The sequence below is a fragment of the Chrysoperla carnea genome, chromosome 3 (genome assembly GCF_905475395.1).
Source record: "Chrysoperla carnea chromosome 3, inChrCarn1.1, whole genome shotgun sequence".
NCBI lineage: Eukaryota > Metazoa > Arthropoda > Insecta > Neuroptera > Chrysopidae > Chrysoperla > Chrysoperla carnea.
This window is the reverse complement of record NC_058339.1, coordinates 14,705,419-14,721,070: the sequence shown is the minus strand read 5'-3', so window position 1 is coordinate 14,721,070 and position 15,652 is coordinate 14,705,419. Positions and strand designations below refer to the sequence as shown.

Below are 15,652 nucleotides of genomic sequence, written 5' to 3'. Positions count from 1 at the left end.
AATTAATTCGTTATTATATTATTATAAAAACAACTCAGTCTATAAAAAAAAAATTATTTTGTTAATTTTATTGCTAGATGTCCAGATATCGCTATAATGATATCACGTAAAATTCCAAATTTAAACATTTAATTATAGTCAATATTAATTAATTATATCGATTATAGATTAATTAAAATGATGTTTTAATCCCCGAAATCTGAAGGCCATTAATTTGTTCAGTTAGAATCTTTTGAAGTATACATTTAGGAAAGTAATTAATACATTTATTTCATTAACATATAAACTTTAATTTTATTTAAACGTTAAATTGACATTATTTTAATTAATTGGCTTCTTTGAATTAAATTCAATGTTGTTATTTCAACGTCATAATTTAAGCTTTTGGTGAAAATAAAAGTATTTGATTATCAGGCGACATTTTAAATTTTTTTAAATTTGCCTTCCTTTTAACATAATTTTTTGTCAATTATTCAAAAAGTACACCTTTTATCAACATTTGGGCATTTTTAATTTGTTCATCATTAGTAATAAATAAAATTTACACAGAAAGTAAAAATACCAATTTCTGTTATATATATTATTATTTTTATCCAATTTGTTTGAATAAAGATGTAACCTCATGATGACGATGGTTTTTAGCGTCAAATTAGGATTCGCTTTGCTAGAATACTTTTGTACAGTTAGAATCACCTAGCTGAAAAAATAGAGTGTGTCCAGCGACAGCGTCAAATTGTAAAAATGAGCGGAAAAAAAGTTTATTAATATAGGAAGTCGATATCTCGAGATATGCATATTAAAAGTAATTCCATAATCTCATTTTTAATAAAACACATGGTAATGGTAAATAAATTATATCCATAATGTATGGTGAACAATATTATTAATTGTGAGTTTATCAGTGCCAAAAAATAATTCGTGAAGCGCAAATAAAAAAAAGTTAACGTAAAAGAATTATATATGCTCTGTTATCCAATGAAATACAGAGGTCTAAAAGAAAATATAGCTTATTTGTTTAGCTTTTTTCGATTTGACGATGCTTAGTTTTTTTTCCAGATGGCAGCACGGGATTAACTGATCATGTGACGATAAAAATCAACGACAAGCGCCAGCATGAAAATACACCTTTAAAGTTTCTATAAGTGTAAATAAAATTTTTACGCAGGCACATTTTTTAAGTACATTCGTTGAATATCAACTAATCTTAATTAGCTAGGATTTCTATCCGTATTTTGTATAAAGTACAACGAGCCTCTCCACAAAAAGTGTTAACTGTTTTTTAAAGAATAGATGTTGTCGATATTTTGTTTGTTTATTACCGACTGCAAAAGTTATTGAAATTGTACGATATTTATTTTTTTAATGAAATCAGTGACTAAAATGGAAAATTATTTCCCTTCAAAATAATATTTTGAATCAAATTCTTTATTCTTATAATCCAAATTTCTAATTTGGTGCGTTTAATTAAAGGTATTACATCGTTTCAAAAATGCGCACTTTTTTACGAAATATATTTCTAGTTTTATACAGTGTTTTTGATTCGTTTGCTGCGAAAATTTTTCTATATTCTTAAGTGAATTGTAAATGGCGAAATATTAAAATTGTTGTAAAAATTTTCCTAATAATTGTGTAGAGTTTTCAAAAAATCTATTTGATAAACTGTATATCTATCTACCTACAAGTATTCAAAAATTTTAAAAATTCCTTTTTTTTTTTTTTAAGCCATACTAACTCTATCAATTTCTTTTTCTAGTGGACCAGATCCAATAATTTTACGATTTTTGGTATATGGAATTAATAAAATAAATATACCAGATATAAATATCCAAAATCCTGCTGTATAAAATGATAAATCCCATGATTGTGTTAAATCAAATAGTAATCCAGCTAATGGAGGACCTGTTAAATTTCCGATACCCTGACATAGTAATATTAAACCATATCCAGTTGTAAAACGTTCTATTGGTATTAATGATACTAAAACAACCGGTGTGAATGAGAAACTACTCGCAAAGAATAATCCAAACAAAGCTGCACTTCCAACTAAGAAGTACGGACTGTCAGTAAAAAAAGGCATTGCAGCTGTGGCGAAACCACATAAAAATAAACAACAGGAGAACGTTTTCGTCACACTAACCCATGGTTGATCTCCAGCCCATCCCAGTCCAATCTGAAATAAAAATAATAAGAATGGAGAATTATTTTGTAATATTCTTCACAAGATATTAACATTCTGCTAATTTTTAAGTTTAATTTTTTTTCGATTTTTACTTAAATAAATAAGTACGGAAGCCTGAATGGTTCATGATCAATTTATGAAAAAGTGGCGCTAGTGTAGCGCCACTTTTTCATAAATTGATCATGAACTATTCAGGCTTCCGTAAATAAGCCCTGAAACTTACCATTCCAATCGTATTTGTAACTCCAATAAGTGAGATAAGTTTGGAGCATTCATTTTCAGTGTAGCCATGGCGAGTTAAATGTTCAGCTATGTAAAAATATGGAACAATAAACCAGATGAATAATAAAATTGTAGAAATTGATAAAAATAAAAAGTGTAGTTCCAAAAACATTGAAAAATCCATTATCCCTTTTAGTAAATCTACAAATTCACTGTACCATTTCTAAAAAAAAATCGAAAAATTAATTATACTTGCTGTCTAATTTCAAAACGCAACCACAAACAACGGGGTGTGTTTTAACCCATAGACCATACAGGTTTCAGTTAAAGGATTGAAAATTCTAGGGCGATAAGAAATTTTAATATGAATAATACATACCTCTTCTTCTTCTCTAGCTAGTGTAATCATTGAATTTCGAAAAATATCAGGACAACTTGAAGCACGAAGACGATACTTTTTAGTATTTAAAATTGCACCACGATACATAACAGAATTTCTATGTACTTTTATGTTTTGCAAATAATTTCCATGTTGAGAAGGACCAACATTACTAAATTGTTTCACTAACCACGGTTTTGATGAATCGGTATTAGTTGGATGAACTTTTTTTATATTTGATTTAACAATTTTCACATTGACTTTTTGTTGTAGTAATGGTTCGTTAACATTTGTTGTTGCTTCTGTTGGAACTCCTTGTTTGTCTGTAGAGTTTTGTCTTTTTGTTTTCTTTAAACGTACTGACATTGTTACTGGTATTCCTGGTGATACATCGTTCTCAGCAGCGGTATTTAAAGCTTTGTCGGAAGAACTTCGGCATGACAATATTTTTGGATAATTTTCTAATATTACTTTATACAGTCTTTTATTTGATGATAATTGTTCTAATACTTCTATAGGTACCTAAAAAAACAAATAAATGTAACGAAAATGAAAACGTCTACTATTTCGATTGGATTGGATTGAAACAGATCGGTAAAGTTATCTTTATTGACTTACCAGATCATACCGTATGACCAGGTAAGGTAACTACACCGAACTCTTTTTCCAACAATCCCAAAAATTGTTGGAGTTTTGGATTCGGGAAAGGCTATTTTGCATGTAATACTCACTTTTTCACTTTGTTTGACAAAAGTTGGAAGATTAACAACAGATCGATGTTGCTTCTTTGTATTTTTGTTAGCATTATCACTTGATTGATCAAATCCGGTTGAGGTAGCTAGTGTTGTTAAAATATATTCTGGAGATTCACCGCTCTTCATTAATTTCCGTATTTCTTCAACTCCTGGAAATGTAGATTCACCACCAACAGATCGAGACCCAGATATTGACGCTGTACTGGATGAGCCTTTTATATTTTTCGATTGCAATTTTTGTTGTTCAATTGTCCACCATTCTGGATCCCGCATAACAGCCCCACATACACACATATTAAGAAATGTTCCAGCCAGTAGTAAAACAGTTCCACGCCATCCATATTCTTCAATAAAGAATTGTGTCATTGGTGCGTATACAAATGTACCAACTCCAGTTCCACATGCCCCTAAACCTGTGGCTAAGGTACGTTTTTTATCAAACCAATAAGCTATAGATACTACAGCTGTTACATAACACAATCCTAATCCAATACCGGCGATAACACCAAATGTTAGGAATTGTAATTCAATAGTATTTGATATGGAACTTAAAATGAATCCAGTTCCAGATATGATACCTCCTAACATTGTCATTTTTCTACATCCATATTTATCTACGAGCGCACTCATTATAGGTCCAGATAACAATGGAACAGCCATAAATAATGAACCAATCCAAGCGGTTTTTGATTTAGATTCACCATATTCATGCAAAAATTCAATATACACTAGACCAAATGAGAAACTGATTCCATCAGCAATCATTGATATTACCAAAGACGAAAGAACAACCATCCATCCCCAACCACCGTCAGGATATTTAGGCTTTTCGCTGCCTAATTTAATACTACAAATACTTGAATTCGAGATTGATGAAGATGATGAAGACATAATACTATCTTTGTCTAGATCATTTAAGAAACGTACCCTCTCGTTGTCATCCGAGAGTATAATTTGATTTTCCTTGTTATTTCGATGACGTACTTTATTATTATTATCACTTGGTGCTTCTTCAGGAATATTAGTTATTAATGGACTTTGTACTTTTGTCACTGGGGGTGTTGTTAAAGAACTTGGTGTTTTACTTGGGGAACTTTTTAAACTAGGAGTTACATTTGACCACCCGACAATTGGTGCTAGACCGTTAACTTGTGATTCTTTTTGTGGCTCCATTTTTTAATAAAAATTAAAATCACGAATTATTTTAATAAACAATATTTTTATACACTTAAATAAATTGTTCTATAATACTAAATAACAAAAATTGAGTCTGTGTCCACCGTTTAGGCCAACCTTGTAATCTTAATCTTGGATCACGACTTGTTACTATTCTTCGTTGTTGTGTTAAACGAGGGGAATTGATTATAAATGATTCACCCGCTCGCACTTCGTTTGTTGGGTTTGTTTTAAAAATAGTTATTTCACTTTCAGAGATCATCAATTACCTGCCAAAAGTTACACTTTTGGATAAACAATATACCAAATTTGATTTGTTTAACAAAATATTGATTTGAAATGTTTTTTCTTCACAGACAACTTCAGCATTTATGATTTTCTTTAACAAATCATGTTGATTATCTAATTTTTTTATTTATTTTTCTGAAAAAGAAAGAAAAAAATTTTAATAATTGATTTTCACATCATGAAATAAAAAAAATGATTCTCATCATGAATAAATTTATTATTTTATCATATAAAAATATAATAGACAATAAATACTGCTGTGTTTATCGATTTATGTGCCATTCAAAGGAAAGTTGAAACATTTAATTTCCTTATTTATTTTATAAGTTCTAGTTCGAACCAGATGATAAAACGCTAAGGCGTGGAATGCAGTCGTTTTGTCCTTATATTATAGTCAAATATTCATTGTAGGTCATGTCTCTACAAATCTGCGTTATTCCCCCTTGTTTATAGTCTTCATGAATTTTCGTGGAGTCCTTCTCATACAAAGTCTTTGTCTTGTTGATTTCAGTCTTTCTAATCTACTTGGCATTCCTTTGCCTATGATGAATAGTATGGTCTCCGTCTTCCAAGACTCTGCACCCGGATGACACGCATCCCCTGAACCAGGATATGATAAATTTATGTTTATTGAAAGATAAATTTGTTGAATGATTTAATATAATAAAAAAGATCGATTACAATCAATTTAGTTTTATTCATTTTAGTCACCTTTTTACACACATGTTGGAACTCTCTTTTTTTTATTCTAATGTTTACATATGTGCCATCTAGGTATACATTGTTTACATAAAATTATAAGAGGCGCGTATTTCAATTTTAATATCTAACACACCGCCTCAATTTAAATGTATTAAAAAAAATAAAGTATACATTTCAATTGTAAAACAAAATAATAAAAATTTCAATTATAAAAAAAAAATAAAAAAGTACACATTTCAATTAATATAATTTAAGCACTCACAAAAAGGTTTCTAAAATTTTGAAATTTTTCTCTGCCAAGAGCTTTTGTGAAAATGTCTGAACAGTTTTCTTTTGAGCACACGTATTTCAAAACAACCTGTTTTTTATTACACAAATCTTTTATAAAGTGATACTTGATTTCAATGTGTTTACTTCTTTTTGAGTTTTCAAAGTTTTTAACTAAAGAAATTGCACTCAGATTGTCAATTTTTAATATAATTGGAACTGATTCACCAAATTCGGATAAAACACCTTTCAAATTTACCAATTCTTGCGTTGCAATACTTGCTAACACATATTCTGCTTCCATAGATGACAGTGCGACACAATTTTGTTTCCTTGAGTGCCATGCAATAATATTTCCAGAATGAAAACCAGCAAATCCGCTAATACTTTTCCTGCTTTGTTTATCTCCACCCCAATCAGCATCACACATTCCTTCTAAACCACTTTCTCCTTTTTCGAATTTGATTCCATAATCCATTGTTGCACTTAGGTATCTTAGGATTCGTTTTGCAGCTTTCCAAAGTTGCATCGTAGGTTTATCAAGGTATCGACTTAACACTGATACACTGAAAGTTATATCCGGTCTACTGACGACTGCAAGATACATCAAACTACACACCAATCTTCTGTAAGGAATGTTTACCAAAACCTGTTGTGTTTCATCTATCTGAAAATTTTGTTCCATTGGTGTTTCAACAGAACGACATTCCATCATATTGAATTCATTTAGTAATCGCAAAGTCATTTTATGTTGAGTTATCTTGATTTCATTCGTTGTTTTATGGATTTCCATTCCTAGGAACATTTTTACTTCTTTTATGTTTTTAACATTGAATTCAATGTATAAATCTTTCACCAACTTTTCAACTTTCTCTTTTGGTCCTGTAATTAGCGCATCGTCAACAAACAATATCAAATACACATCATTGTTTTTATATAGGCAATAATCATACTCTGAACGATTAAACTTAAGTTTCGTCATAACTTCATTGAATTTAATATTCCAGCATTTTGGTGCATTTCTTAAACCATACAAGGCTCTATTCAATTTCAACACTTGAGATTGACAATTTAAACCTTCGGGTGTTTTTATGTACACGTCATTTTCCAATATTCCATTAAGAAATGCTGTTGGAACGTCTATTTGGCTTAGTGTCCAATTTCTTTGAATTGTTATTGATAACAAAATTCTGATAGTTGAAAGTCTACAAACTGGTGAATAACTAAACTCTTCGTCTTCTTTGGGCACTTGAAAGCCTTTTGCTACTAATCGGGCTTTCTTCTGACCACCTTCTTTGATTTTAAAAATCCATCGTGTATCAATAGCTATTTTATCTTCTGGAAGTTCGGCTAATGACCATGTTTCCAGTTTCTTGTGAGATTCTAATTCACGTTCTATCGCTTGTTGCCATTCTGGTGATTTTGCTGCTTCTTTGTACGTTTTCGGTTCTTCACTTGAACTTGACAATAAACAATATGCTTCATATATTTCATAGTCGGATAAATTTTTCGGTCTTGTAATACTTCGCCCAGATTTTGTTCTTGTATTGGCTGACACGACATCTTCTTCTTCACTTTCTTCATGATTTTTATTTTCTTCATTTTCTTCGTCTGTTTCAATCTTCTTTGTATTTATTTCGGTTTCTTCTTCTTGATCCACGTCTACTTCGGCTCGCAGATATCTCTTTTCTTCATTATTTTTAAATTTATACTCCATTACATTTTCATCAAACCGTACATCTCTCGACTTGATGATCTTATTTTCATCTGGTAACCATAATCGATACCCTCCACCGCAATAACCAACCATAACTGCCTTCTTGGCCTTGGGTTCAAGTTTGCTACCTTTTGGCATTATTGTGAACCAACTTCTACATCCAAATATTTTCAGTTTACTTATATCATTTCGTCCATGCCACATTATCGAAGGAGTTTGATTTGATTCTAATCCAGTTGTTGGTGTTCTGTTCAACTCGTACACTGAGCACTTTAGTGCTTCTCCCCACAGAGTTTTTGGTATACCTGAGTCTGCTATTTTTGTTCGAATCATATTCAGTAGGGTCCTATTCATACGTTCTGATTTTCCATTTTGTTGAGGACTATACGCCATCGTATATTCTAATCTAATTCCTTTTTGTCTACAAAAATTCTTGAAATTTTCCGATGAGAATTCTCCCCCATTATCAAACCTAAACCTTTTTACTCGTATGTCAAATTGTCTTTCCATTTCATTTACATATTCTTTTATATTTTTTTCAGCTTCATTTTTGAATTTTAATATTTTCACAACTACAAAGTGACTGCAATCATCCAAGATGACTTGAAAATATTTACCTTCGTCATACGTCCCTGGATTTATTGGTCCACATATATCGCTGTGTACAAGCTCTCCAATAGTTTTTGCTTTTTGTTCATTTCTTTTAAAAGGATATCTAGTGGCTTTTCCTTCTACACACGATGAACAAATTGTATCTGACATTTTTAATCCCAACTTTGCAATAGCTTCTTTACTTGCATGTCCTAATCGTTTATGCCACAAATTTTCAACCATTACCTGACAGTTTTCTGCTTTCTTTATTATTTCGTCTAATTTTAGAACGAATAAACCATTTTCCTTTTCACATTCTAAATTAAAATTGTTACTAGTTATTATCGTTTTTTCTTGTTCGACTATTATTTTATGACCATTGTCTGTCATTTTTGACGCTGATATAAGATTATGTTTGATTCCTGGAACGATAAGTGCTTTAATATTTATTTTTCGACCTTGACATTCCGCTTTCAATACTCCTTGTTTATTTGTTCTCATGACTTGACCATTCGCAGTACAAATTTCGACAAAGTGTGTCAATTTTTCAACGTCATGCATAACAGGTTCCAAACAATCTTGAACAAAATGATTGCTTGCTCCAGAATCCAACACAAAAACTATTTTTCCGGTTTTTTCATTATAAACATTTGCTGCGTATAAATTTACATAGGTATCTTCAGCTGTATTAGCTGCTTGTTTACTTTCACGATAATTATCCCTTTTATTTTGATAGCTTTCATTTTGGTAATTTTTATAATTTGTATTCCAACCTCTATTATTTTGTTGAAAGTTTTTATTTCCTTCTCTATGTGGTGGGACTTTTCTTTTTGGACAATATACTTGTATATGCAATGTACTACCACATGTGAAACATCCTTTATTTGTACTAGCTTTGAACACCGTTTCATTTTCAATACTGTCTTTGGAACTTATTTTCAACTCTTCATCCAGTAACCTTGATTTCACGAAATCCATCTTAACATCTTTAATAGTTTCGATGGCTGTGACGACTATATCGTATTTAGAAGGTAAAGAGAGAAGAAAATGACATACTTGATCACTATCATTGATGTTTGATCCTTGATCTTTAAGTTCGCGAATTATAGTTTCAAATTTGAAGAAATGGTCTTCTAACCCTTCATTCACATCATGTTTAAGGTTAATTAACTTCCTCCACAGAGATAATTTTGTGAACGAGCTTGTTCTCACAAACACATTTTTTAAACTTTCGAATTGCGATTTTGCACTTGTGCAGTCTTTAATTATATCCAAATGTTTGTCTGACACACCTTGTACAATTAATGATTGAGCTTTAATATCCGCTTTCGAGAAGGACAACTTCACTTCATTAGTTGCTGTTTCTTCTGGTGGATCTTCTAATGCTTTGCTGCAGTTTTCTCTTTGCAAAATTAGTTTCATTCGAAATTCCCAATTATTGTAGTTATTTGCCTCCAAAATAGGCACTACTATATTATTAACAGCCATCTTAAATTGTAATTTAATCAACACGTTTTCCCTCCAAAAAGTACATAGAATTTTCCACGCTGTTCCAATATACGTAACCTCACTAATTTTATTGTTAGACTGTTTTCAGTTTTTATTTTTATTAATTTATTTTTAACATCGCGCACTACCCAGAGAAAATCTGGGCCCATAACCTGATAAATTTATGTTTATTGAAAGATAAATTTGTTGAATGATTTAATATAATAAAAAAGATCGATTACAATCAATTTAGTTTTATTCATTTTAGTCACCTTTTTACACACATGTTGGAACTCTCTTTTTTTTATTTTAATGTTTACATATGTGCCATCTAGGTATACATTGTTTACATAAAATTATAAGAGGCGCGTATTTCAATTTTAATATCTAACAACACGCACCTCCTTCACGCCAGGTAAAGTCGGCCCTGTCCTTTGAGACAATAAGAAGTAAATGTTTTATCAAAAATTTTATCCAAACTGATTGCCAAGAATTTATTTTTCGATAAACATAGTTACTTACTTATTAGACTAAGCAAACAGGTTTTGGAGTGAATAATATTTATAATCATATCTTTATCATTTTATTATCTAATTATAAATTTTGGCAACAATATCATTAATAAAATTAATTGACTCTGTTATATCATTTTAATATATACAAAGAAAAGTTACAAAAATTAAACAAGATAAAATTTTATTTACGATATATAGGTCAAGAGGTTTTATAATCGTGATAATGAAAATTGGAAACTGTTGGCTTTATAGGATAGATAATTTTGTTGTGTTTTTTAAATATGATTTTGGATAATTAAAAAAAAAGTGCATTAAATTATTCGGTCAAATTAAACATTCTAAGGTACAAATATTCACACCCAGCTCAAAGTTGGTAGATCGTTCAAAACACCATCATAAATGAAATTTAAAAAGTCCTCATCGATTCGATACCTGGGAAAAAATTACTCGGGGTTAAAGGTTGCAAAAACGCTGTTTTTCGCGATTTCAACTTATAAAGTTTTTCAATTTAATGCAGAATATTCATAGATTTTCAATAGAACAACAATTTCCATTTTTCGTAGAAGTATTTCATCCTACAAACTTCTTTATTTTTATTTAGTTTCGATTTATCAGTAGGTAGTTTTGGAAAGACAACATTGTATTCTAGTTTTTCCTACTGAAATAAATAAATGAAAATGTGATAATAAGCAGAAAAAAGTAGTTAAAACCAGTTATCAAACTATTTAAATAAAAATATGAAAAGTTGCCAATATTTTGCTAAAATTAGGGTGTTGTTTGTGTATTAATTCAGCACATGTTAAACATTGTGTCTGGCCGTGAAATATATTCTAAATATAACTCAAAATTAATAGACATTTAAATCGTTATACTTATTACATTTGAGGAATTTGAAAAAAATACTGGAAACTGGAACAACGAACTTATATGATACTTCCAGTAAAAAATGGCAATATGCCAAAAATAATAAAAGGCAAAAAAGAAATTCGATTATGATAGGTCATTCACTTATTTGGTATGAATATATTTTTATATTTTAACTTACCATTTTTGGAAAAAATGATAAATAGAAATTATTGTAATCAAGCCAGAAGGGAAACTATTTTAGCTAAAATTAGTTTAAAACTTAGCTAGTTAGAAAAATTTTACAGTTATTTTCGTGATGAAAGAAAAAGGGTTTTTTCAATCAAAGGTTCCAATTTGTCCCAGTGTGTTACGTGAAAAAATTTGAATTTCGTTTATTATCACAATTGGTTGAAACTCAATTCCAGGCGATACAGTATCGTTAATTTTAAAAAGCAATTTTTCTTAAATTTTATTTGAATTGGAGCTTTTATTTCATTGATGAAAGCCCTCAAGTGGTAGAGGCTTTCGGGTCTTGGGCCCACCGCCCCCTTGCCCCCTTGCTTAATCCGACCCTGGCGATACTACTTCAAATTAAAAGATTATATAATTACTAGACGCGATACAGGTGTGAAATAAATACAAATTTTATGTTGATAATTGAGTTGTTAAAAACTTTTTTGTCATAGTAATTTCAAAAAACTTTTCAAAAGACGACCGGAAACGCCCGAAGAACAAAATTTCGTAAAACATCGTGTGACGTAATAATTAAGAATTGTATATTCCGTATATATTCAGTATACAATTCTTAATTAAAATTATTAACGATTTTTTACGAAAATTTTTTCTTTGACCGTTTTCGTTTATCTTTTGACAAGTTTTTTTTAAAACTGTCTGTCTCAAAATAAAAATAGTTTTGTTATAAAACTTATATGCGATCCTTTCCTTTTTTGTCAAAAAAGATTTTGTTTACCAACTCAATTATTTAAATAAATTTAATAAATGTACAATACAATGAACTTATACAGGTAATGTACATATTCATTACGTTTTATTTATTTAAATAATTTAAAGTTGTTGTAGGTAAATTTAATTAAGTCTAATTAGCTACGAATAACAATATATTTCCATTACCTAACACATAAATTATGATTAACACATTACGTCTTCATCTACAGAATTCATTCACATTTTGAAAATAAACAAAAAAACCACAGATATTTAAAATTTTTCGATTAAAAAAAATCCAAGTGAAACTAAAAAATATTGAAAAATAAACCGGTCCGAACTGACTCTAAAAAGTTTATGTACATACTATAATACACAGACAATCGTATTTGCTACAAGGCACCCACTAATAATATATTTTAAGAGTATTATAACGTTTCTGTATAACGTTTGTGTACGACGCTGTATGGCGTCACGACGCATTTCTACTGTGCGTTCAATATAAAGTAGTATGAACTTTTATACAGAGTGTTTTATTATTAACTGTAGAACTCCAGAATTCCTAATTGAACAAGACGAACGAAAAAGCTTCTTTACGAAATTTCGATCTAATGCGTACTTTCCGGGATAATCAACCAAATCAATTAATACATAATAAACAAATTTATGCAATTACAGAGGCACTTACATGGAGGCATGGAGTTGGTACACCTTATATTACAGTAATGGTAGTGAGGCTACTTTTGATTCTTATGAAAAGTGAACGATAGCGAAAAACAAACACCACAAATGGAAAGTTTGACCCAAAATTAGTGGATATCATAAAAAATTACATTCAGATCGGATAAATTTAGACTGTGTTATCAATAAAATCGTTTTTTTAAACTTAATGACGTCATCAAAATAAAAAAAATTAATTTTGCTTTATCACATGCAAATTATATCCAATTGTGATAAACCAAGTATGGAATCTTACTAAATTTGGGTCACACTTTTCAAATTTGTGCTTAAATTAAACCTATCTTTAACAGGTTTCAAGAAAGTGTGGCCCTGGATCCGTAATTTAGCTGAAAGGTGGACGGTAGTAAAAAATTAACAACTCAGATGAAAACTTTGATCCAAAATTAGTTGGTTTCAAAAAAAATTCTATCCACGTCGGATAAAGTTAGGCTGTGCTATCAATAAAATCGATTTTTTGAACTTAATGACGTCATCAAAATAAAAAAACTTTAATTTTGCTTTTTCACATCCAAATTATATCCAATTGTGATAAACCAAGTATGGTATCCTAATAAATTTTCAAATTTATTAGGATACCATAATTCACACTTTTCAAATTTGTAGTTAAATTAAACCTATCTTAAACAGGTTTCAAGAAAGTGTGGCCCTGGATCCGAAATTTAGCTGAAAGGTGAACGGTAGCAAAAAATTAACAACACAGATGAAAAGTTTGACCCAAAATTAGTTGGTTTCAAAAAAAATTCAATTCACGTCAGATAAATTTAGGCTGTGTTATCAATAAAATCGATTTTTTGAACTTAATGTCATCAAAATAAAAAAAATTAAGTTTGCTTTATCACATTCCAAGTTATACCCATTTTTGATAAACCAAGTATGGAATAACAGGGTCTTTAACATGTTCCAAGAAAGTGTGGCCCTGGAGCCGAATTTTAGCACAAAGGTGAACGGTAGCGAAAAACTACATCTCTCTACTTTTTAATTTTGCATATTTTTGAATTGATTTAGTACACTGATACTTTGACACTGCATACATAGATAGAGTTTATTAACAAAATTAAACACTAAGGACCGATTATTAAATCGAATGGTGTTACTCGTTTTAGGGGAAAAAAAGGAAAAAGCCTATTATAGATACTGTTAACTATATAAAGCAAAATTTTTATTGCCAATAAAATAACGACTTTGCGCACACTGTAAAGTAAATAATTACATTATGTTTGTATAAAAATAATGTTAAATAAATTAATAAAAACTCTTCTGGTGTTATAAGAATATCAGAATTACATTTCTGAATGAACGTATTTCTTTTTTTTTGTTTTAAACACTTTTGAATGACATTTTCGAAAGTATTGTTTTATTTAATGTATATTAGTAGTGTTGTTCTATTTTTGATCAAAGTCGACATTTATATTTTTAAAAGGTTGAGTTTGTTGTATTTATGTATACAATAAATTAACCGTAGAATACGAGGTTTATTCATTCAAATTCTGTTTTTAGATCGTCAGGTTTGCAAGAAATAACAGGAAAGAATATTTTAACTTTTTTTTTCTCACTTAGGATGTTTTTAACCTTTAGGAAACTACTCTAATGAATGGCGAACGATAGAAAAATTTCCGAGAATTTTTTTCTTGTTTATAAAAATTGATGTCTTCCTTATAAAATTTCAAATTATGTATTTTATAGAATAAATCTTCCTTATCAAATTTTAAACTTTTAATGGAAATATAATTCTTCAAAAAAGATTCATTAGTAGGTAAAATTACAGAATTGATTAATTAGTGAACATAGAAAATTGCAAACTACAGCATTGATTTATTAGTACCTATTTAGAACTACTATTTTGATATGTTCATCATTATACTTGATGTATGGTAAAACTGCAAAAACCAACCACAATTCAGTGAAGTTTTAAATTGTTTAATGGTTGGTTTTCCACTAAAAGCTGAATCCAAAATTTTGAACCTATAAGATAACAAAAAATCAACATAATGTTTGGGGTCGTTATTGCAGGATAACGAAACTTCCATACATGCTATTTGCACCTGCAGAAATCTGCAGGGCGTTAGACTCAGAATGTTCTGGTTCGAAACCTTGGATTTATCACTCCTGAGAGAGATCTCGACGCGGAAAAGCTGTGGGCTTTCGGTGTGGCGTCTGACATCGACAGAATCCTTTAGATTCATCTTAATAGCGCCTCCTACCCGAAAACGCCTCGTCTTCGAGTGGCAGGTCGTTTTCAAGGAGGACACAGAGGACTCTTTGTCTAGGTGCTAGAGACCCACTTGTGGTATCCTTCTTTTGTTTTATTATTGGGATAGCTATACAGAAAGAACCAAAAAAAATCTTCTTGTGTCTAGGTTGAAGGCTATATAGTTGTCGAAATGCGAATTTATAATATAAGAACTTTTCCAGGCAATGTTTTGGATTGGAAATTTGCAATTTTTTGATTGATTTATTATTTTTTTGAAGTTTGTGCATTGTTTTTCTCGATTTAAATAGACATATTGAATTCGGGGTTTACAGTTTTGGTTTTAGAAACGTTTTACAATATGTTCCAACATGACTGTTTCGCAAAACTAATTTCGCCAAATATTTCGGTATTTTTTTTAAAAATCCTTAATTTTATGTACTTTTATCATTTTCCTTCAAGCCGTATTTAGTATATGTATGTACTTCTGACCGATTTACCCTCTATAAAAATAGAATACACACGTCATAAGGAGGCGCCTCGACGTCACGGCACCCATGACATTACAGTGCTACCAAGTTGCATGACCTATAATACTAAAGAATATATTTGCGAATACTAAATCACCTCCACTATGTTTTTTTTATTATTTA

General features: G+C 30.1%; 1 protein-coding gene across 1 annotated transcript; it reads right to left on the bottom strand.

Moving 5' to 3' along the window:
* Positions 1-1,614: 1,614 nt before the first annotated feature.
* On the bottom strand, positions 1,615-12,324 carry LOC123294611 (monocarboxylate transporter 14-like). The gene is made up of 5 exons (XM_044875696.1): positions 12,257-12,324; positions 3,512-5,134; positions 2,781-3,302; positions 2,403-2,624; positions 1,615-2,170 (listed from the first exon to the last, which is right to left on the bottom strand). The coding sequence occupies exons 2-5, from the start codon at positions 4,706-4,708 to the stop codon at positions 1,718-1,720; spliced, it is 2,394 nt and encodes a 797-aa protein (XP_044731631.1). The 5' UTR covers positions 4,709-5,134; positions 12,257-12,324; the 3' UTR covers positions 1,615-1,717.
* Between the last annotated feature and the right edge of the window lie 3,328 nt (positions 12,325-15,652).